Genomic DNA, 24,353 nt, shown 5'->3' with positions numbered 1-24,353 from the left:
ACAGGATTCAACGTTTTTTTGTGGTTGTTGTTGTTGTATAATCCATGGGTACCTGTATACGTATGTGTCGTAAACACATGTAGACACATACACATAAAATAGTAAAAATGAATTTTTAAACAAGTGTTACTTGGTGAGTAGGAGAAATGACCAGAATATGAGGCAAAATTTTATGTAGTGTCAAGTTGTATCTGTTGCTTATGAAATAATTTTGTGATAACCTTTGTTTATTTACTTGTTTATTTATTGGGGGGTGTGTGTATTATGTTGTGCATGTGGAGGTCAGTGGGCAACTTCTGTAAGTTTCTTACCTTCCACTTCGTTGAAGCAGTCTCTCTTGTTTCTATTGTATGCCAGCCTACCTGGCCTGGGAGGTTCGGGACAATTTCTGTCTTGGCCTTCTGTCTTCCTGTAGCAGTCCTGGGATTATAGATTAGTGGCTCTACACATCCATCTTTCCCATTGTTTCTAGGGATCTGCACTCTTGTCATCAGGCTTTCCCTATTAGCCAGGTTACCTGCTGATCCCTATTCCTGGCCTTGTGTGATACCTTAATCAACAGTATTGATTGTAGCTTGTTCTAAAGTCTTTTTTTTTTTTTTCCTTACTTGATTTCTTATCATTTGATTATTTCACAGAAGTGGCTTATTAGGATTATTAAAATGCCTTGTTGTTATTCATTGTTTTTTCCCTGGAACCTTTAATTACTTTGTGAGAGTATTATTAGCCCCTTATCTACCACTTAAAAAAATGTGTTACCATATATGTGTAACTTTACCTCCCTCTGTATCTTAACATAGGTGTGCCCTAAAGATTTTTTTCTTACTCTTTCCAATATGATTTTGTCATGTAAATGAAAAAGATTAATATTTGGTCTTCCATATTCATTAGCTTATGTTCTGCTTCCAGGTAACCTTGGATTGAAAATACTACCTCCACATTGTTTATGTGAAGACTTTTTCTTACTGTAAACAATGCATTATCTCTGCTGTTAATATTGTATTATGTATTTTAAGTAATTTAGAGACTTAATATGTGTCAGAAGATCGTACAGGTTGTCAGCACTTATGCCATGTCATACACAGGGCGTGAGCATTCACATATTTTAATATCCCTAAGGATCCAAAAGCTAATTCTCCCTGATACTTAGGAACTGGAGGTATGTGTGTTCATGTGTGTGCACATAGGTACACAAATGCATAAATGTAATACATTTTATGATAATAGTATACCTGTATAATGTTTTCTATAATTTGTCTTTTTTGGTCTCACATTGTAGTCTAGGCTGTTTTGGAACTCACTTATGTAGTCCAGGTTGGTCTCCAACCTGTGGCAATCCTTCTGCATCAGCCCCTGAGTGCTGAGATAACCATTGTGAGCCATTACACTGACTGAGGCTGTGACTTCTGTTTTGATTCAGTGATGATTTCAGTAATTAGCCAAATTATATGTGTAGTTGCATAATACTGTGGAGAGCTCTTCTGTGAAAATGTTCAAATTATCTCATTTGGTGGATATTTAGGATAAGGTTTTTAAAGTTGAACAGTGCTAGTATATGTATGACCATTTTTTGAGAGTATACACTGAGTCTTGAGTATGTTAAACTTTACCAGGTAGTAGTAGATTATTCCCAGCATTTCATTCTGATTTATGTCTCAGATTAATACAGAAGGGATACATGTCAAATCCTTCTGACACTTTTTAAATTACGTATGTAGTTTATTAATTTCTGCTAGTCTGGTGTGTTGTGATTTTTTTTTTGTTTGCTTGTTATTTTCTCCTGCTTAATGGAGTGTACATTGGTTTTTTTGTTTTTATTTTTAATGTGGAGCTTCACATTAGCTTTTCATTTTCAGTATCAAATATATTTTTCATGCACTTAACCACCACCAAGAACAAAAAAATTCATGGCAGAATTAGAACTAGAGAAACAAGTGTTTTATAGTTTTCTTCTTTCATAATTCATGTTCATTGCTTGCTTGCAGTCCTTTCTCATCCCCTTTCATTTAGCCTTTCTTATTCTCTATAACGTTACTTTACTCACATGTACATTTGTTTATACATAAGCATATATTAGCTACATTTCACATATGAGAAAAGACATGCAGGGTTTTTTTCCTTCTGAGTTTGTGTGATCTTGCTTAATACTATACATTCCAAGTCCATTTTTTCTTGCAAATTCTTAGTTTTTTTCCTTTACACCTTAGTATTTCTATTTTCCATGTATACATATATTTTTCATTATCCATTTATCTGTTGCTAGGCAGCTAGGTTAATTCCTATTATTTGTTACAGTGAACAAAGCAGCATTAAACATGAGGTGCAGATTCTTTTGTTCTATATGCTGAGGAGTGAAATAGTGGGGTCATCTAGTAGTTCTTTGTTAACTTTCTGGACAAATCTCCAAACTATTTCCACACAATAGCTGTGTTAGTTTGCACCCCTACCAACAGTGAGTGGGATGAGGCGTCCTTTTTCTCCATACCCTTGCTAACATTTTTGAGAGATTTGTTGTTAGCCATTCTGACTGGGGTGAGGTGGTATTCATTCAAAGTAGTTTTAATTTGTTTTTTTTTTTTTTTTTTTTTTTTTTTTTGGTGGCTAGGGATATTAAATACTTTTAAAAATATTTATTGGACATTTTAAAATTTTTTAACATTGTTCATTGCTATGTGTTGATTTTTTTTAATTTTTAGTGTGAAATTTCTACAGTTCTTTGTAAATTCTAGACATAGACACTTGTCTGAAGCATAGTTGTAAAGATTGTCTCGTTTTGTGAGGTGTTAATTCTGCTGATTATTTCTTTTGCTGTATAGAAACAATTTTCATGTTCTCCCATCTGTTGATACTTGAGACTAGTTCTTGTGCTGTTAGTGTTTAACTTAAAAAGTTTTTGCTTACCCCAGCATCTTGAAGACTATCTCCTGTGGCTTCTTTTAAAGGTATTTTATTGTGGCCACATGTTAATATTATTTGCATATTAGTTAAAATTATATGAACCCATTCCTTGCACATTTAATTTTTCTCTTGTTCTCCTGCCTGTCTTTGTTGATTGGTGAAAGCCCATTCAGCAGTATGTTTGGGAAAACAAACTTACTTTCTTCTTTCCCATACCCAGTGGCAGTCAACACAGAAGGCTTTCCTGACCCCAGAAGGTTTGAAGGCTTCTTCCTACTGGCAAACAAGTAATTAATTCTCCAAAGACAGATACCAGCTGGGTGTCTTCCAAATAACTTCTGACATTGTACCTGTGGAAAGCCTTATATTGCACAGGTTGAGGGTTCAGTCTTTAAATTTCTCTCCATTTTCAGATGCCTGTCAGAAGCCCCTGATGGTTTGGCATCTCTTTGAATATGTGGTTCCCACAGTTATCTTTTTGCGTTCACTTAATTTACTAAAGAAGAAAACTTAGAGCTTTATTAAGGATACAATGAAGAGAGATGCTCAGGGTGAGAGAGAAGGGCTGTAGAGCTTTTCTAGGTGTGGCGTCTCAGGGAATCTCTATGTTAAATTTGGAAACTGTCTGAGACTAGTCCTTTTAGAGTTTTATGGAGGCTTCATTACATAGACATGTTTGATCAAACCATGTTGGTGATCAGCTTGACATTTATTCCCTCCCTCTTCATCCTTGGTCTTCTTCCAGTTGCTAATCTTGAGCTTGCCTTGAGCCTTCTAAGCCATCAAGTCATCTTGTTAGTATCATTTTTATAAGGATTTTTCAGAGTTTTATGCCAGAAAATGGAAATGAAAACTGTGTGTGTATGTATGTACATATACATATATTTGCAATATCATACAGACCATTAATTATTTTTAATTATTGCAATAGTTTTTGCTTTGGGATTTTATGACGGCATACTACTAGAATTTACTTTTAGATTTAGTTTCTTTTGTAGGGATCCTTGAAATAATTTTTAAAAAAAGTGTCTGGTGGTATAAGAATGGCCCCTGGGGTTGGGGATTTAGCTCAGTGGTAGAGTGCTTGCTTAGCAAGCACAAAGCCCTGGGTTCCACCCCCAGCTCCACAAAAAAAAAAAAAAAAATTATTTTATATTTTAATTTCTTGATTTTTGTGTTCAGTTTATTATAAGTTCTTTAAATCAGCCAGTGTTATTTATTTTAAATATTAATGTCCATCTATGTAAATACACACTTTTTAAAGTAGACAAAACAGTTGATTTACTTTAAATGTTAGTCTAGTGAAGTATATTTTTATGAAATACAGGTATTTTCAAATAAGACATGAATGAATGATTTGAACATAAAAGACATTATAACCTTTCACTAAAGAATTTTGAGATGAGTCAATTTCTTTCTTTCTCTTTTATTTTGTGCAATGAAGTTTCTCATTCCTTAGATGTTGCTTTTGTCTTCGATGTTCTAGTTGCTGATATTTATGCCTGTTTTTTATTATGGTGATGACTAGCTCCCTAGGTTTGAAGTGTGAATTTCCTAAAGACCTGATTTATCTGAATGAGCAAAACTAGTAGAATAAAAGATTCAAATAATGCTTTTGAGAATGGCTATCTCCTCTGTCCTACTCTTCTCTTTCTTTTTGATAAAAATTTGAGGTGTGGCCTTTTAAAGAATTGATTGTGGAACTTTATACTTTTTTACTTGGAATTTGGGTAAAAGAAGGAAGTGAACACTTTCACTTGTTGTAGATGGGAGAGTAAAAAGGGATGAAGTTATCCTTTGTTGTAGGGCATCAGTTTGAATCTGTGGGTCATAACCTTGACAGGTCACATATCAGATATCCTGTATATCAGGTATTTACATTATGATCCATAATAGTAGCAAAATTAGTTATGAAGTAGCAACAATAATTTTATGGTTGAGGATCATCACAACACAAGGAACTAACTATTAAATAAAGGGTTGTAGCATTAGGAAGGTTGAGAACCACTATTTTAGGGATTCAGTCATATGCAGTAGTTGAAAAGTTAGAAATAAAAGATAGGCTTTTGCATTATTTTTTAATTACAGTGTTTTATGGTAATTTGTTTGTACTTTTTATAGAGAGGATCTGACGAGCTACTCTCAGGCAGTGTTCTCAGTAGTCCCAACTCTAATATGAGTGGCATGGTGGTTACAGGTAAGTGTGGCTGCCTTAGCAGCCCTCATTTACTATTTTCCAGGGCAGAATGTTAAAACTAAAGCATAATTTAGGCCAGAATGGCTTTTGTTTTGAAATCTTGAAATTGATGATTTTTGTGGGCAAGTGGAGTTTAAATCTGATTCAATTTATTTGTTATTGTGATGCTAGGGACTGAACTCAAGGGCTTGTAGGTAGATTTTTCTGTCCTGCCAGCTGCTCCTCAAATAACCACACAGAGACTTAATTATAAATGCTTGGCCAATAGCTCAGGCTTGTTTTTTAGCTAACTCTTATAAAGTAAATTAACCCATTTCTGTTCATCTATGTGCTGCTCTGAGGCTCATTTACCTCATGTTTGTACTTCCCATCCTGCTTGCTTTGTGTCTCATGGCATCTCCTCAGACTCCCCCTCCTTTCCAGCATTCTCTTAGTCTGGTTCTCCCCCACTTCACCTTATCCTCCCTTGCTGTTGGCCAGTCAGCTCTTTATTAACCAATGAAAGTGATATGTATTTACAGTATGCAGATTGTTCCATAGCAAGCGCTTGCACATGCCAGGGAAATACTCTACCACTGACTCATACCCGGTCTTAAAACTTTACCCTTATCTTCTTATTGTTGTTAACTATGGTACATTTTTTTATTTAAAAAATTATTTTTGTTTGTTTTTAAGTAACACAAATTCTTTATTCTTACTTGTTTACCCCTTCACATTATTTAAACAAGTACACTAAAGTGATCAAATCTGGGTTGTAGACTTATCTAGATTCTGTAGTCAATATTTTCAAAAGCCTTTATTTGCTTTTCTTCCTTTCCTCCTCCCTTCCCTTCCTTTTTTCTTTTTTTTTCTGTGACAGTTTTCACTGTGTCCAGGTTGGCCTTCATCTCCTAGGCTCAAGTGGACAAGTAGCCCCTCTGTGTTAGTCTCTCATGTAGTTGAGACTATGAGCATCTTAGACTAACTTGGTCTTAAAACTTTCTTTTTAATTAAAAAGTAGAACACATTCTCACAGGCCTCATTTTTGCATTTTTCTTATATTTTTAAATTTTGTGTATATTTCTTTATTATATTATACCACAGACCCTCCTGTCTATGCTATAAATACAAAATCCAAAGTTGACCTACACAATTGTCTTCTGTGCAGTTATTCTTTTCTTTGCTTTAATGATATTTTATTGAATTTCCATTTTGTTGTCTACTTAAAATCGAAGAGGATTTATTTAATCTCCACAATTAGAACTTTTATTAGGTAAATCTGAAATAATATTTTAATGTCTAAAGAAATATATATTAATCTGAGACTTTAGTTTATGAATGGTAAGACTATATTTTGAATATATTACTTCCATTATTATTATTATTAGATTAAATTACCTTAAAACTTGACATTTTACACCTGTTTTCCTGAAACCAGTTTCTTTTTTTTCTATAAAGATCATAAAGGGATGGAATAAACAAATATTTTTCCATTAACTCTTTTGATACACTTGGATGTACACATATACAATTCTAATGTTTCGTTTAATTAAAAATGATAAGTATTTGCTAACTGCAATATGATGATGTAAAGATGAATTTCTAGTATGTATTATTTATTTTTCTGTATAGCATTTATGAAACAGTATCATAGTGCCATGATTCTGATAATGAAGAAGCAAGTTCAGATACCTGCAACTCTGCTTTGTCAGGTTTTTTATTTATAGTAAGTAATAATTGGTACTAGGAATACTTTTCAAATTAATATCCATGGTTGTACATGAGTAACTGTAATAGCCTTGATCCTTTTTCCAGTCGTCTTCCAAACCAGAGTTGATTGTTATAATTGACGAACAGAAAGTATGAACTTGAATGAAAGGAAACACCTGCAGTGAGCCTCGTGCTCCTTCTGGCTTTCTGCTGTGAAACACAGTGCCTCCACAACTGCACAGACAAAGCAGAGAGGCTTCCCTAAGTCAAAGAAACTCAGACTGGAGTGCTAAACATGTGGGACTTGGGGGGCATAAGTCCTGAAGGAAAGGAAATTATACAAATTTAGGCAGACAGAATTTGGTGTAGGAGTCATAATCAAAATTTCGGTACTAGCTAGGTTGCTTTTATACATGTGGGAACTTTGCAGCGCCTATATAGGCTGGTATTATAGCCTGCAAGGTTTATTGCTAGATGAGACTATTGATATCTTTTCTCCACCAGCAGGCTGCATAGCACTAAGTAGGGAGTCAATTCCTGGTCAGTCTAGGTTGTTTTCTCTATTTGGCAGCATCTTAAGTTAAAGTTAGCTGTAGGATTCTGCTGTTTCTCTCCTACGTGTTTACTCACAATAAATGAAGTTCATTTGAAACAAAAAATATGTGAATTTTGAATAGCTTGTATTTATATTAGTCCAAATTTGAGACAACCTGAATGTCCTTTGGCAGGTGAATGGATAAATTCCTGTTTTGGCATCATGTACTCTTTGTACAATCTGTATTGATTAGTTCTGTAGTGTGAGTTATTGATACAGATGTAGGGATGAATTTCCAAGTCAAATTGTGTGAAAAATAGAAGACAAAAATAAAGTGTGTCTATAGATAGTGAGTTTATAAATATTATACTGTAGGAAATGAAAACTAAATCATATTGACTGATCCAGAATATACCATAGTATATATAACAAGTATGTCTCCGTGATGATTCCAAACCCAGTGAAATTGACAAGCTTAAACATTAACACTGTAAATAAAAGGATACAATAGAGAATTAGAACAATGACTCTGTCAACTTGGTGTAATAACCCATATTTATAAAAGTATACTGTGTAACTGCAGAACAACCTGTAATATATATATATGATGTTCATCATGATATGGTGTATTCTGGATCATAAAATAACAGTAAATTTCAGGTAATTGAAAGAGATCCAGTAAGAGAGGGTCAATAGTCCCCAGTTGGGCTCAAGGAGGGATGCATGGATCTCCTGGGTAGACTGGATGCCAGTGAAGATGGGAACTTGAGGGATTGGGTTGAGGATTGGATGGAGGAGGAGAGTGCTGAAAGAGATGACTGGAAATTTCCAGGTCAGGTAGAAACTTGGTGCAAGGGAAAACTCCCACAAATCTACAAGGATGACCCCAGCTAAGACTCCTAGCAATAGTGGATATGTAACCTGAACTGTGATGAGATTGGTGACTGATCAGTCATCAGCCATTTCTGGTGACTACCCCAGTTTTCATTAGAGAGCCTACATCCAGTAACTGATGGAAACAGATGCAGAGACCCACAGCCAGACATTAGGTGGAGCTTGGGAAATATGCTAAAGAGAGAGAGGAAGGATTGTAGGAGCCAGAGGGGTTAAGGACACCACAAGAAAACTCACAGAATCAACTAATTTGGCTCCTAGGAACTCACAGAGTCTGAACCAACAACCAGGGGAGCCTGCATGGGTCCGACCTAGGCCCTCTACATATGTGTGACAGTAGTGTGGCTTGGTCTACTTGTGGGGTTCTAATGATGGGAGCAGGCCTGTCTCTAATGCTTTGGCTGGTTCTTGGGAACCTGTTCCTCATGCTGGTTTGCCTTTCCCAGCCTAAACACAAGGGGAGGTGCTTATTAGTCTTACTACAGCTTGATAATGCTATGCTTTGTTGACACCCATGGGAGGCCTTCCCCTTTCTGAACAGAAAGAAACAGAGGAGAGGAGTGGATTGGAGTGGGAGGCAAAGAGAAGGGGGAGGGAATGAGAGAGGAGGGAGAGGAAACTGTGGTCAGGATATAAAATAGATTAATTAAAAAAGAAAGAGTCTGTGGTAGTTCCTAAAGACTGCTCCAGAAAAGTGATAGACTCAAAGATGAAGTTGCTTATTTATTTCATTTTTTAATCATTATTTTTATCCTAAGTGCTCTGTCTTAATGTGAAGGTAATTTGAATTATAGGAGATCTTAAGAATTTTTTGACCAAACAACAATTTTAGATAGGCAGTTGTGAGGAAGTTAATTACAATAGAAGCCAGAGCAACAGGGTCTAGCATGAGAGTACTGTCTTCACTTATTAAGATGTTGATGTTAGATTGAAATAGGAAACAGGTTATGACTTAAGAGAAGTGTTCCAGTAGAAGTAGTTCTAAAATTTCATTTGTTTGTATTTTTAAAGTAGAAACTGTCCTTAAAGTGTCTTGGGACTGAGTAATACATGATAAATGGTATGCTTAGTGACTTCTGGGCCTCTGAGGTGGCTCAGCAGGTAAAGGCATTGGCTGCCAAGCCTAGTAACCTGCTTGTGATTCCTGGGGCCCACATGGTGCAGAACACTGACTCAGGCAAGTTGTCCTCTGACTTCATGTGTACAATGTGGCATCATAAAGTATTTAAATTTTATTTTAAAATGTATTCATGAATAAATTAGCATGTATAAGGATTTTTCATGTCAGTTGAAGTCTTAGAAATACACTTGAGTATCTAGTAAGTTATGACCAACTAATCAGATGTAGAGATGCCTTACAAACAATTCTGTATGATATATTATCTAATCTATATGCATCTGTAATTACAGAGAGTTTTTATTTTTTGGTGAAACTTTGTAATGAAGGCAAATTTATTTATGAAATGGATAGTGCCAGTCTACTTTAAAAAATGATTCAAAAGTGCATACTTTTACTTCATTATGTTGTTGTTTCTTTGTTTTATTATTTGTTCTTAGTAAGCTCTTACTGTGCCCAATGTAAATTAAACCTTGCTTGTAACAAAGAAAAAATACCTGTTGAGCTTATTCTAGCTGTTTATATAGATATAGAGTGGGGGCTTTGGAATGTATCTCTTGGCACATGGGAGCTTGCAGTATCTGTTAGTCTGTAACAAGAATTAAATGGTAATATACTTATGTACTTTAGTCATTGGACAGTTTCTGTATAAATTGAATTTTAATATTTTTACTCATTCTCTCTACGTAGACTGCACATAGCTAAATGGTAGCTTTAATTGATTTAATAATTTCTCCATTCTTGTAAGTCTTATTTAAATTTTTCAAGAATTCATATTTATTCACCTATGTTTTAAGGTTATTAGCTTTTCATAAAAATAAGGAAAATCATGTATTTTTGTCTTACTGAAATGTAGAGTGTTTCTGAATATCTTTCAGCCAACGGTAATGATAGTAAGAAGTTTAAAGGAGAAGATAAAATGGATGGGGCGCCTTCTCGTGTACTTCATATTCGAAAGTTACCTGGTGAAGTGACTGAAACCGAAGTCATTGCTTTAGGTTTACCTTTTGGGAAGGTGACCAACATCCTTATGCTGAAAGGAAAAAACCAGGTACAGTTCTACAACCATTGCTAGCATGTTAAACCCAAGACTACACAGAATGATTTATCTGTCACCTAATGAGAAGATTAATTTTCTGACAAACTTACAAAGAAAGCTTGTTCTTTTTGTTTTTGTTTGTTTGTTTGTTTTAGTAGCAGAAACCAGGGTCACTAATAGCATCTTGCTTATTTATCTGGTAGTGTTAGTAGAAATCAGTCTTAAATTTTGGATACTCGTTCAGTAAATAGTAACAGTAGCAGTAGGATCCAGGTATTTTAAGCATGACATTTTGTTTTAAAATATTTAATGATTCTATTTAGGAGAATTTATGAAACTTAACATTCTCTAAAGTACAGCTAATGTTATAATTATTCTGGCTGTTTCACATTTTTCTCTTTATATTTTTTAAATGAGACCTTTAGGGTAGTAATAATACAATTCTGATGCTAGAAAATGTTTATTTTTTTCTAGTTTTTGTTAGAAAACAGATTAATGGGGTGTAGTAAATCATAGATGAAACATAGAAGTAGTTTGTTCTTGAGGGGAATTGCTTGATTTATCTCTAATTGTATATTTAAAATTAAAATATTTCTTAGATATATTTCATTATTTTCAAATTATTTATATGTGTGTGGATATATGCATGTGAGTAGAGGTACATACAGAAGCCAAAGGTGTCACATCCCCTGGAATTGTAGTTTAAGGCACTTGTGAGGCACCATACATGGATGTTGTGTGTGAACCTGGGTCCAAAGCAACAAGCTCTTTTAACCTCCTTCAGCCCTAAATAAAATACTAAATTCTTTTTATTAGAATACTGAAATGTAAATTGAGGGTTGTATTTAGGCAATGTTTAATTAGCAGACTAGATTACATAGATACTTGAGTTTGAGTTAAAATTTGTAACTTTTATTTAAAATTTAATTCATAGTTTTTTGTTTTGTTCTGTTTTGTTTTTTCTAACCTCACTTTCAGGCATTTTTGGAACTGGCAACAGAGGAAGCAGCTATTACTATGGTTAATTACTATTCTGCTGTGACACCTCATCTCCGAAACCAACCGATTTACATCCAGTACTCCAACCACAAAGAACTAAAGACAGACAATACATTAAACCAAGTGAGTGTGTATATGGACATAAGATAGATAGCATCTTAAGAACCTCATAAATAGTATCTATTAATAGAAAATAAATAGTTTCTATATGCATTTTCTTGTTATCTTTAAAATATTTTAGTCTGGTACTTATTTTCTGGTCTAAATTAATATTAGATTACTTTTACTATTTAAACACTTTGTCAGAGATTGGTATTTCTTGTTAACATTTTAAGTTTTTAATATGGAAACTAGGGCTAAGGGTTAGTTGAACATGTTTGAGGCTCTGGGTTTAAGTCCCTAATATCAAGCAACAAAAGGAACAAACACTGGCAATCATCTGTCGTCACAGCTGGAGCTAGAAGTTAGGTGCAGGAAGGCAGCCGGAGAGTTTGGAGAGGCGTGATGAGATGGAGCTTGTTAGTATAAATTGCAGTGCTCTGCTGCTTAAACTGAAGTTACGAGATGCAGTGCCTCTGATGGACTTTGTGCTCTTTTATCGTCATAGTTTTTTGTTTTTATTTTATTCCTTAAAAAAATGTCTTAATTTCCATGGAGTGGTGGCACATGCCTTTAATCCCAGCACTTGGGAGGCAGAGGCAGGCGGATCTCTGTGAGATCAAGGCCAGCCTGGTCTACAGAGTGAATTCCAGGACAGCCAGGACTGTTACACAGAGAAACCCTGTCTCAAAAAAAAGGAAAAAAAGTGTTAATTTCCTTAAGAAAAACTAAGAATAAGGACTATATGAATGTTGGCTTATGAAAATATGATACAGAAGATGTTTAAAATTAATACTAAAATAGATAAGAATGCTTTTAGACCCAAACAATTTAAATTGATAATAATGGTCTAAGGACTCTTATTTTCTTTAATACAGTGTGTTTTTAAAGCTTATTGTATATATTTGCTTCAGTAAGATTCGGGTGTATCTGGCTATTTGTTACATCAAAAACTTTCATTTCTTGTAGATTTTCTTCACTTTGTGAAAAGTGAGTTGGAATTATTTTTAATAGCTTACGAGAAATAAACTATAAAACTTTTGCCTAAAGGATAGGGGGCTAACATACCATATGCTTTTATTGTTTTAGTTTGTAACAAAGATTTTATTCCATTTGAATCAAAGAAGTTAGAAAGTATGCTAAAAGAATTACTTATTCTGTACCTTTTGTTGAGATTTTTTGCATTTGTTTATCAATTGGCAAATCATGAATGTACATATTTATGCAGTACAGTGTAATGTTTTTATATTCATTCTTTGTGGGTAATCAGATGACATAAATTGACTTCTCTACCACCTGAAATACTTCATTTCCTTATGGTGAGAATGGGTAAAATATTTTGAAATAATACAAGTAGCTGTAGTTTTCATAGTTTGTCATAGACCACTCAGACCTATCCTAACCAAAGATCATCCTCTAAGCATCCTTTTTGCCCTGAAAGTCAATCTTCTTCTTGATACTTTTATGATTTCGATTATGTGAGATTCTCTATGTGAGATCATGTACTGCATGTCTTTCTATATGCACTTTATTATACTTAATAAAGAGGCTTATTCCAGTTTTATTTATTATTTTAATTTTTGAAATTCTGAACACATCATTCATTTATGTAGTGAGTTAAATCCAAGGTCTTAAACATGGTGATTGAGCACTGAATCACTGGGTTATGCCTTCCATCTTCAGTTCTAGAAGATTTAAAAGAAAGAAATATATAAGAAAGGGAACAAAGCCAGGCGGTGGTGGCGCATGCCTTTAATTCTAGTACTCGGGAGGCAGAGCCAGGCAGATCTCTGAGTTTGAGGCCAGCCTGGTCTACAGAGTGAGATCAAGGAAAGGCGCAAAGCTACACAGAGAAACCCTGTCTCAAAAAACTAAAAAAATTGTGTGTGGGGGGGGACGACAAAAATATGGAGTCTCTAGATATATAATTTTAAGTAGTGATGGCTACTTAAAGCTCCAAATAGAGGGCGACTTTAGAAAAATGAACTTCCAAGTGGTTGGGGAATAAATCACTTAGTCTAGTCTATTTGATTACACACAGAAGGAATGTTCAAATTAAGTCAAGTTTTTAATTTCCAAAGCCCTTTAGTGTTTGGTTTTGTTGTCATCTATTTTTACGTTGTAGTTTGGCACAGAAAGAACATTGCAGTTCTTGGAAGTGGTCTCTCCTTCAGTTTTACCTTTGAGTCTTGTCCTTACTCTCTTTCCTTGCTCTTTATTTTTAGTCATAGATGAGAATACACAATTAGAATTTTCTTTGACTCACATGATTTTCCCCCAGATTAAAGTAATGAGGAATTGGATGTCATGATAGTGCCGCCACTGCTAAAGATACTTATTTTGAACTAACAAGTATGCATTTTAGGACTTTTGATTCTTTCAAGGGATGATTTTGTTGTTTTTAGTGTTGATGTGATGAGTCCGAAACAAGAATTGAGTTGCTTTTTCAGTATCTAGACTTCCCATTAATCTGTGTTTGTGCTTCTTGTCTTGTGAACCTGCCAGTTGCTCCCCTGATGCCTGTTTTTTTTTTTTTTTTTTGTTGTTGTTGTTAGTATAATTCCCAATTATATATAAATTTACAACTTGCTGTGTGCTCACTGTGTCCTTAGTCTGTTTTCATTCATTTTTCTGTTCTTGGGATTTAATAAAAATCATTCTCAGCCTATTGTTTAGTATATGGTACATTTTATTCACTTATAGGCATTTTGATATTTGATAATAGAAGAGAGGCAAATTAATATGTGTTTAATTATAAATTCTATTGCAATCATTTATTAAATCACCGAGTCCTGTCAGTTCACTTCTTATACTTACCTATGTACTTCCTCCCTAATCTTTGCTATTTTGGTCGCTTAGATGACAGTTATTTGTGTTGATTCCCACTAAGTTATTCTTCTGCATCCTGTCCTTTCTGTGCTTGGTTAGATAAAGGCCCAGAACAACTATTGTTTGTGTCTCCTTCCTTATGGCCATCTATTTGCCTATTTTTCTGTCTCAGAAGTAATGAGTTGATCCTGTAACTGAATGAGATTTCTCTTGCTTGAAGTCTTTTGCTGCCATTTTGCTCTCACCTGTGGATGTAATGTTGATAAAGCCAATCTGGAAAATGTAGTAAAGACCTATCTAAACAAATAGACAAAAGAACTAATAACAGATGTTTGAGTTAATATGCAAGGAAGCTTGAGTGCTCATGTATAGGTAACTGGAATGTAAATAGGTAGAGTCATTTTTGAAAACTGAAATAGCTCAAGTTGAGCATATGCATGTTCTTTAATATTTTCTGCTTCTAGTTATGTGGTTGAGAAAATTTACGTGAATCAAAAGGCAAAGAAAATTAATGAAGCAACCATTACATTGTAGTAGCCCAAAGCTGGAAATGACCCAGATGTGCAGCAGTAAAGGAAGATGTTATGTATCCATTTAATGGAATATTTATGGCCAAAAAGAATGAACAAACTCTGTGTATCTGCAAAGCATAAGCATACATCGTAAAATGATGTTTCTTGAAAGAAGCTAGACCAAAGTAGAATGGTTTTTATTTTTATTATTTATTTATTTATTTTGTTGGGAGGTTATATTTGTTCAGACAAGTTCAATTTGTGGTATTTTACTCTCATTTTATAAGAAAATGGCATTCACTTCCTTTTCTATGTATATGTAATAGTTTGAAAATGTTACATAAAATCTAGATTGCCAAGCTAACTGTGCTCCATGTATTAAAACAAATGTGAAGTCATTTGTTACTATGAGAGATCATAATTGTCAAGCTAAAAGAAATGGCTAATGATGAATAAGCATAATTAATGTAATTAATTTTATGAAAAAGCATGGAATTAATATGTGCTTTTATATTGATTTTTTTTTTTTTCATCTCTGAGAAGATAGCCACAGTCTGTATTGTGATAGATTAGTGTAGGAAAGGAAAGTTCCCTGACAGAGTTGCAGGGGAAAACTCCACCTTTTGTATTTACTGAATTTCATGCTGTGATCTAATGCTTCATAGTTTCAAAATACATGTGAATTTATAGCAGATGTTAATTGTGTTATTTAATGCTGTCATTGTAGATAAATGTATGTAGGGAAATGATGCTCTTAGGGTCTCTTTATTTTCCATAGTATTAATGTATCAAGTAGTTGCAGTCTTAAAATGCTGAGTTTCATTTGAGCTCCTTATGTTGATTCATGCATTTATAGTTCAAATTATTAATTAGCATTTAAACAATGTTTATTTAGATGTGCGTTTTGACTTTTTGAGTATTGAGCTGTGTGAACCCTGGATTTTCTTCTTTACTCTCATAGGCATATTCTTTCGTATTTTTCTTTTATCACTTAGTTGTATTTATATTATTTATTAGTCAGATCATTAAGATAATATGAAAGTTAAATACTGGTGTATTTTGCAGTATGGACGGTGTATTATCTACCATAAACACTGAAAATATCCTTCACGGTATATCTGGAAATGTTTCTGAGAGTATATTATATTAATTTATTTTTATTTTAAATGTTTACATCATCTATTTTATCGCAGAGCCACAGCCTCCCCCCATTCTTCCCTCCTAGTCCTTTCCTGCCATTTTCTCCCTTCTTCCCCATCCCCTCCTCTTCAGTCTCCATTCAGGAAAGGGCAGGTCTCCCATGAGTATCAATAAAACATGGCATATCAAGTTGCAGTAAGACTAAACACCTCCCCGTGTATTAAGGCTGGGCAAGGCAACCCAGTATGAGGAATAGGGTCCCAAAAGCCAGCAAAAGACTCAGAGACAGCCCCTGTTGTGGCTGTTAGGAGTCCCACAAGAAGACCAAGCTACATAATAGTAACATATGCAGAGGCCTAAGTCAAACCATAGAGGCTCCCTAGTTGTCTATTCAGCCTGTGCAATCCCCTATGAGCCCAGGTTAGTTGGTTGCATGAGCTTTCCCATGGTGTCCTTGACCCCTCTGGCTCCTACATGCCTTTCTCTTCTACAGGATTCCTGTGCTCTGCCTAATGTTTGCCTGTGGGTCTCTGCATCTGCCTTCATCAGTTGCTGGATAACTCCTCTCTAATGACAGTTGGGCCAGGCACCAATCTGGTCACAGGAGATGGCCAGTTCAGGCTACTTATCCACTATTGATAGAAGTCTAGGCTGGGGTCCTCCATTTAGTCTCCTAGGAGATTCCCTTGCACCAGGCTTCCACCTGACCCCAAAGTACCCCCTCCCAGTAGTCCTCTTCAGTACTCTCCCCCTTCTTCTCCCCTAACCGCCCCCCACACACACACAATGACTGCTCATGTTCTCATCCCCACCTGCCCTCAGTCTACTCCTCTTTCCCCTTCTCAGGGAGATCTGGGTGTCCCCCATGAAAACCCTCCTTGTTACCTAGTCTCTCTAGTCTGTGGCTTGTAGTATAGTTAGCCTTTATTTTATAGCTAGTATCCACTTATGAGTGAGTATATACCATGTTTGTCTTTACTGGTCTGGGTTACCTCACTCAGGATGTGTAGTTGGAGTTTTCCTGCCTGGCCCAGTCAGGACAAATCTCTCTTACCCGCCAGTCCCACAGTCGCTCAGACCCAACCAAGAAAGCACATAGAGACTTACATTGTTTAGAAACTGTATGGCTGTGGCAGGCTGCTTGTTATCTACTTCTTCTATCTTAAATTAACCCATTTCTGTTAGTCTATACTTTGCCACATGGCTTGTGGCTTACCGGTGTCTTTACAAGTTGCTTTTCATGGCGGCGGCTGGCGGTATCTATCTTCCCCAGCCTTCCACCTCCCAGAATTCTCTTCTCTCTTGTCCCGCCTATACTTCCTGCCTGGCCACTGGCCAATCAGAATTTTATTTACACAGAGCGATATCCACAGCACTTCCCCTTTTCTTTTTTTTTTAAGGAAGGTTTTAACTTTTACATAGTACAATTACATATAACAAAACAATTATCAAGCAAGAATTACGGTTACAATATTAAAGAAGATATCCTATCTATCTTATATTTGTGAGTCTAAGGTTTTATATCTAACTTATCTTTTATCATAACTGAGGAAATTATAACTATCTAGTCTTTAACCACATCAAAGACCTCAGAAGGATATAATATTACCTGAGAACTGGGAGAAGGATGTAAGCATTTTTCAGGAGTCTTGCAAGAGTAGACAGAGACAGCTGGCAGCCTGAACAGTCACCTAATGTTCCTTTGTAAAGTTGGGGCATTTGTCTTCAGCCCACAGGGCTAGAGTCTCTCGGTCACTTTTCTCAGTGTCCTGTAGAATGTCTGGCAGTTTCCTCTGCGAAGCAGGAACCTGAAGGACCATTTTGTCAAGCAAAGTTCAGTGGTCACCTTTCTATGGGTCCTGTATGTCTAGTTGATCGAGCAGTCCAGGCAAGAACAGTTTCTTGCCCAAATGGCTATTTTTGCCAAGGTGAAGACAAACTCCATATGAAGTGTCTTCAATGCCCATCCTCCTCTCTGAAGTAAATCGGTGCTGCCAGGAGCAGACATGTCTCACTGCCCAGAAAGTCTAAATTTTAAAAATATTTTAAATGCCATATTCTGTAGACCTTTGAAGTGTTTGAGGATTACCTGTCTATCTGAAATATCTCTATATCTATAAGACTTAACTAACATGGCTATGAGTATGATTATCATAGATGACTAATTATTAATCTACTTTTAATTATCCATTTCAATTTAAAATGAGCTGTACAAACATAATACCTTAAACAAGAGTAGAAATATATACACAGTATAACAAAATTAACTTTAAGTTTGTATCAATAGACTAAAATCTATACCAATGTAAAACATTTTAAATGAGTTGTTGCTCTTTAGAAGTAAGTTCATTAATCTACCCTTTCATCCTATCATATCTATATCATATCCCCTTTTTATCTTTAGAAAAAGATTGCATTTATAATCAACCTGTTTTAAATAAAATAGTGGTTTTTCTCTGTCCTACACGAGAGGGCTCTTCTGATTTGGGACATAAGAATCTCTTAACCTTTTTTTTTAGTAATATGTCTGGGTTTAGAGAAGGAGTGAGTCAATTCCATCTCCACAGTCAGCTTGATAATTTTGGGAAATTGGGCGTAGTTTTTCTTACTACTTTCTGCTGGAGGAGGGTGCTGTATCTTATGGGGACATAAAGAAAATTTTAGGATTATGGAGTAGTCCATTAGGGTGAACCTCTGAGCCAGTTGCCTTGAAACCATTTTGGATGTTGGATCATCTGGGCCATGGTGTTATCGGAGACCTTTGAGGTGGTCTTGGCTGATCAAACCTGATGTATCTTAATCTGGAACAAATCCATAGCCTCTGGCTTTCTGTGGAAACAAAAGCAGAGACTCCTTTCTAAAGCAACATATCCTTATATCCAAATTTTGAAGTCAAGGTACCTTTAAAATTTACATATTTGTTTAACTCTTTTTTTGTGGTTAAAAATCCCAAAGACAACATAAACCAGATTCTCTGTGTAATATCTATCTTTGTAAGACTGAAACGCCACTGTGGCTGCTGGCTCCACCCACCTCAGCTTTCCAACATGGCGGTGGTACAGTTTACCATCAGCTCTGTGTCTGGAGCCATGTGTACCATCAACTATCAGAGATGGCCAGTTCAGGCTACTTATCCACTATTGATAGAAGTCTAGGCTGGGGTCCTCCATTTAGTCTCCTAGGAGATTCCCTTGCACCAGGCTTCCACCTGACCCCAAAGTACCCCCTCCCAGTAGTCCTCTTCAGTACTCTCCCCCTTCTTCTCCCCTAACCGCCCCCCCCCCACACACACAATGACTGCTCATGTTCTCATCCCCACCTGCCCTCAGTCTACTCCTCTTTCCCCTTCTCAGGGAGATCTGGGTGTCCCCCATGAAAACCCTCCTTGTTACCTAGTCTCTCTAGTCTGTGGCTTGTAGTATAGTTAGCCTTTATTTTATAGCTAGTATCCACTTATGAGTGAGTATATACCATGTTTGTCTTTACTGGTCTGGGTTACCTCACTCAGGATGTTTGTTTGTTTGTTTTTGTTTTGTGTTTTTTTTTCTAGTTCCATCCATTTGCCCTAAAATTTCCTTGTGTCCTTGTTTTTAACAGCTGAGTAATACTCCATTGTGTAAATGTACCACATTTTCATTATCCATTCCTCAATTGAGGGACATGTAGGTTGTTTTCAGGTTCTGGCTATTACATAAAGCTGCTATGAACATGGTTGAGCAACTGTCCTTGTGGTATGATTGAGCATCCTCTGAGTATATAACCAAGAGCGGTAAAGCTAGGTCTTGTGGATCCTCAGTTTTCTGAGAAACCACCACACTGACTTCCAAAGTGGCTATACAAATTTGTACTCCCACCAGCAGTGGAGAAGTGTTCCCTTAGCTCCACATCCTCTCCAGCACGAGCTGTCACTTGTGTTTTTGGTCTTAGTCATTCTGACAGGTGTAAGATGGAATCTCATTCATTTTGATTTGTATTTTCCCCGATGGCTAAGGATGTTGGAAGTCTCCTTAAGTGTTTCTCGGCCATTTGAGATTATTTGATTGAGAATTCTCTTTAGATTAGTACCTCATTTTTTAAACTGGATTATTTGGTTTGTTGATACCTAGTTTCTTGGGTTCTTTATATACTTTGGAAATCAATCCTCTGTCAGATACAGGGTTAGTAAATATTTTTTTTCCATTTTGTAGGCTGTCATTTTGCCCTATTGATGGTATCCTTCGTCTTACAGAAACTTCAGTTTCATGAGATCGCATTTATTAATTGTTGATCTTTGTGCCTGTGCTATTGGTATTCTGTTTAGAAAATTGTCTCCTATGCCAATGTGTTCAAGATTATTTCCCACTCTCTCTTTTGGGTTCAGTGTAACTGGATTTATGTTGAGGTCTTTGATCCACTTGGACTTGACTTTGTACAAGATGATAAAGATTGATTTGCAAGCTTCTACATGCTGATATCCAATTCTAGCAGAACCATTTGTTGAAGATGCTTCCCTTTTTTTTCATCATACAATTTTGGGTTTCTTGTCAGAAATCAGGTGTCTGTAGGTGTGTGGATTTACATCTTGGTCTTCGATTCAATTCATTGATTTGCCTCTCTGTTTTTATACCAATACCATGTGGTTTTTATTACTATAGCGCTGTAGTAGAGCTTGAAATCATGGATGGTGATAACTTTCTGAAGTTCTTGTGTTTTACATAATTATTTGAGCTATCCTGGATTTTTATTTTTCCATATGAAGTTGAGTACTGTTCTTTCAAGGTGTGTAAAGAATTGTGTAGGGATTTTTGATGGTTATTGCTTGATTCTGTCGATTGCTTTTGGTAAGATGGCCATTTTTAATCCTATGATCCATGAGCATGTGAGATCTCTCCATCTTCTGATATCTTTTACAATATCTTTCTTCAAAGAATGGAATTTCTTGTCATATGTTATTTCACTTGCTTGGATAGAGGTACACCAAGAATATTTTATATTATTTGAGGCTATTGTAAAGGGTATTGATTCTCTGATTTCTTTCTAAGCCCATTTATCATTTGCATATTGGAGGGCTACCAATTTTGTTGAATTAATCTTGTATCCAGTCACTTGACTAAAAGTGTTATCAGCTAGAGGAGTTACCTGGTAGAGTTTTTGGGGTTGCTTATGTATACTGTCATATCATCTGGGAATAATGATACTTTGACTTCTTTCTTTCCAATTTGTAACCCCTTGGACTCCTTTAGTTATCTTGATGCTCCAGTTAGAATTTCATATTGAGTAGATATGGAGAGAGTGAGCAAACTTGTCTTTTTCCTGATTTTAGTTGAATGCTTTGAATTTCTCACCATTTAATTTGATGTTAGCTATAGGTTTGGTGTAAATTGCCTTTATTATTTAGGTATGTCCCTGGTATCCCTGATTGCTCTAAGGCTTTTTATCATGAAAGGGTGTTGGGGTTTGTCAAAAGCTTTTTCAGGATTAAGAAGATAATTATGTGAGGTTTTTGTTGTTGTTTTTCTTTCAGTTTGTTTATATAGTGGATTACATTGACAGATCCATGCATTTCTGAGATGAAGCCTACTTGGTCATAGTGATAATTTTTTTTGATGTGTTCTTGGATTTGGTTTGCCGGTATTTTATTGAGTATTTTTACATCTATGTTCATGAATGAAATTGGTCTGTAATTCTCATTTTTGTTGGATCTTTGTATGGTTTGGATATCAGGGTGACTGTGGCCTCATAGAAAGAGTTTGGCAATGTTTCTTCTGTTTCTATTTTGTACAATAATTTGAAGAGTATTGTAGTAGCTCTTCTTTGAAAATATGGTAGGATTCTGCACTACAAGCCATCTGGCCCTAGACTTTTTTTTGGTTGGGAGACATTTAATAACTGCTTGTATTTCCTTAAGGGTTATCAGTCTATTTAAATTGTTTATTTGATCTTGAATTAACTTAGGTAAGTAGTATCTATTGAGAAAATTGTCCATTTCTTTTAGATTTTCCGATTTTGTGGAAGACAGGCTTTTGAAAAGTCTGACCTGATAGAGTCTCTGGATATCCTCAGTGTCTGTTGTTATGTCCCCTTTTTCATTTCTGATTTTATTTGGATATTCTTTGTCTTTTAGTTAGTTTGGATAAGGGTTTGTTTTATCTTGTTGATTTTCTTGAAGAACCAACTCTTTGTTTCACTGATTCTTTGTATTGTTTTCTTTGTTTCTATTTTATTGATTTCAGCCCTCAGTTTGATTATTTCCTGCAATCTACACCTCTTTGGTGTGTCTGTTTCTTTTTGTTCTAGTGCTTTTAAGTGTGCTGTTAGATTGCTAGTATGGGATCTCTCTAAATTCTTCATGAAGGTACTTAGGTCTGTGAACTTTCCTCTTAACACCACTTTCATTGTGTCTCATAAATTTGGGTATGTTGTGCATTCATTTTCACTGAATTCTAGAAGTCTTTAGCTTCTTTATTTCTTCATTGACCCAGTGGTAACTCAGTAGAGAGAGAGTTGTTCAGTTTTCATGAGTTTGTAGTTTTGAATGAGTTTCTATTGTTGAAGATGCAGCTTTAATTCATGGTGGACTGATAAGATAAAAGGGGTTAGGGGGTTGTTTCAGTTTTGTCTGTTTGTCTGTTTGTATCTGTTGTGACTTGCTTTGTGGCCGAGTATATGGTCAATTTTGGAGAAGGTTTCATGCAGTGCTGAGAAGATAATTCTTTTGTGTTTGGGTGAAATAGTCTGTAGATATAAATAGTCTGTTAGGTCCATTTGAGTCATAACTTCTGTTAGTTCTGTTATTTCTCTGTTTAGTTTCTGTCTGGATGACCTGCCCATTGGTGAGAATGGGATGTTAAATTCTCCCACTATTATGATGTGGGATTCTATGTATGATTTAAGCTTTAGTAATGTTTCTTTTACAAATGTGGGTGCCCTCACATTTGGGGCATAGATGTTCAGAACTGAGACATTATCTTGTTGGATTTTTCCTTTGATGAGTATGAAATGCCCTTCTCCATCTCTTGATTAATTTTGGTTGGAAGTCTGTTTTTTTAAATATTAGGATAGCTACGCCAGCCTGCTTCTAAGGTCCATTTGATTAGAAAATCTTTTTCCAACCCTTTACTCTTTACTTTGATATTGATGTATGTTTCTTGTATTCAGTAAAATGTTGGATCCTGTTTTCGTACCCAGTGTGTTAGCTCATGTCTTTTTATTGGTGAATTGAGTTTATTGATACTGAGGTTAATAAATGACCAGTGATTGTTAACTCCTGTTACTTTGTTGGTGGTGGTGATTGTGTGTGTGTGTTCTGTGTCTGTTTCTGTCTATCTGTCTGTCTGGATGGTGCTGGTGTTTTTGTGAGTGTAGTTTACTTTCTGTTGGGAGTTTTCTTTCTGGTACCTTTTGTAGGGCTGGGTTTGTGGATAGATATTGTTTAATTTTGACTTTGTCATAAAATATCTTGTTTTCTTCATCTATGGTTATTGACAGTTTTGATGGATATAGTAGTCTGGCCTGACATTTGTGGTCTCTTAGAGTCTGTAAGACATCAATTCGGGTCTCCATTGAAGTTGGGTGTGATTCTAATAGGTTTGCCTTTATATGTTACTTGCCTTTTTTCCTCTGCTGTTATTCTTTCTTTGTTCTGTATGTTTAGTGTTTTGATTGTTACGAGGCGAGGGGATTTTCTTTTCTGACCCAATCTCTGGTGTTCTGTAAGCTTCTTGTACCTTTAAAGGCATGTCCTTATTTTGATTGGGGAATTTTTCTTCCATGATTTTGTTAAATGTATTCTCTGGAGTTTTGATCTGGATTTCTTCTTCTATTCCTATTATTCTTATGGTTGGTCTTTTCTTAGTGTCCCAGATTTCCTGGATGTTTTGTGTTAGGAATTTTTTAGGTTTAATATTTTCTTTGGCTGATGAATCTATTTCGTCTGTTGTGTCTTTAGTGCTTGAGAGTCTCTCTTCCATCTCTTGTATCTGTGGTGTATCTGTTGGTAATGCTTGCATCTGTAGTTCCTGTTCGCTTATCCACATTTTCCATCTCCAGGATTCCCTCCGTTTGTGTTTCCTTTATTGCTTCTATTTCCATTTTCAGGTCTTGAACAGTTTTAGTTTCTTGTTTTATTTTATTTTTTTAAAGATTTATTTATTTATTATGTATACAGAAGAGGGCACCAGATCTCATTACAGATGGCTGTGAGCCACATGTGGTTGCTGGGAATTGAACTCAGGACCTCTGGGAGAGCAGCCAGTGGCTCTTAATCTCTGAGCTATCTCTCCAGCCCTTTTCCTTAGTTTCTTTAAGAGATTTCTTTGTATCTTTTTTAAGGATCTCTATCATCTTCATAAAGTCTTTTTCTTGTGCTTCAGCTGTATTGGATTGTTCAAGTCTTGCTGTTGTAGGATAGGTGGGCTCTGGTGATG

The 24,353-nt window shown here is 35.6% G+C and overlaps 1 protein-coding gene across 4 annotated transcripts in view; it reads left to right on the top strand.

Annotated features, from left to right (window-relative positions):
• Ptbp2 (polypyrimidine tract binding protein 2) overlaps positions 1-24,353 on the top strand; it is a 65,722-nt gene that overhangs the window by 11,790 nt on the left and 29,579 nt on the right. For all 4 annotated transcript variants that reach the window (XM_036189522.1, XM_036189521.1, XM_036189519.1 and 1 more), the window contains exons 3-5: positions 5,020-5,095; positions 10,209-10,381; positions 11,348-11,491. In XM_036189522.1, the coding sequence (XP_036045415.1) occupies positions 5,020-5,095; positions 10,209-10,381; positions 11,348-11,491 (393 nt within the window). The remainder of the gene's footprint in view (positions 1-5,019; positions 5,096-10,208; positions 10,382-11,347; positions 11,492-24,353) is intronic.

The sequence above is a fragment of the Onychomys torridus genome, chromosome 6, assembly GCF_903995425.1.
Source record: "Onychomys torridus chromosome 6, mOncTor1.1, whole genome shotgun sequence".
Lineage (NCBI taxonomy): Eukaryota > Metazoa > Chordata > Mammalia > Rodentia > Cricetidae > Onychomys > Onychomys torridus.
The sequence above is the reverse complement of the archived record's forward strand: the minus strand, read 5'-3'. Positions and strand labels throughout refer to the sequence as shown.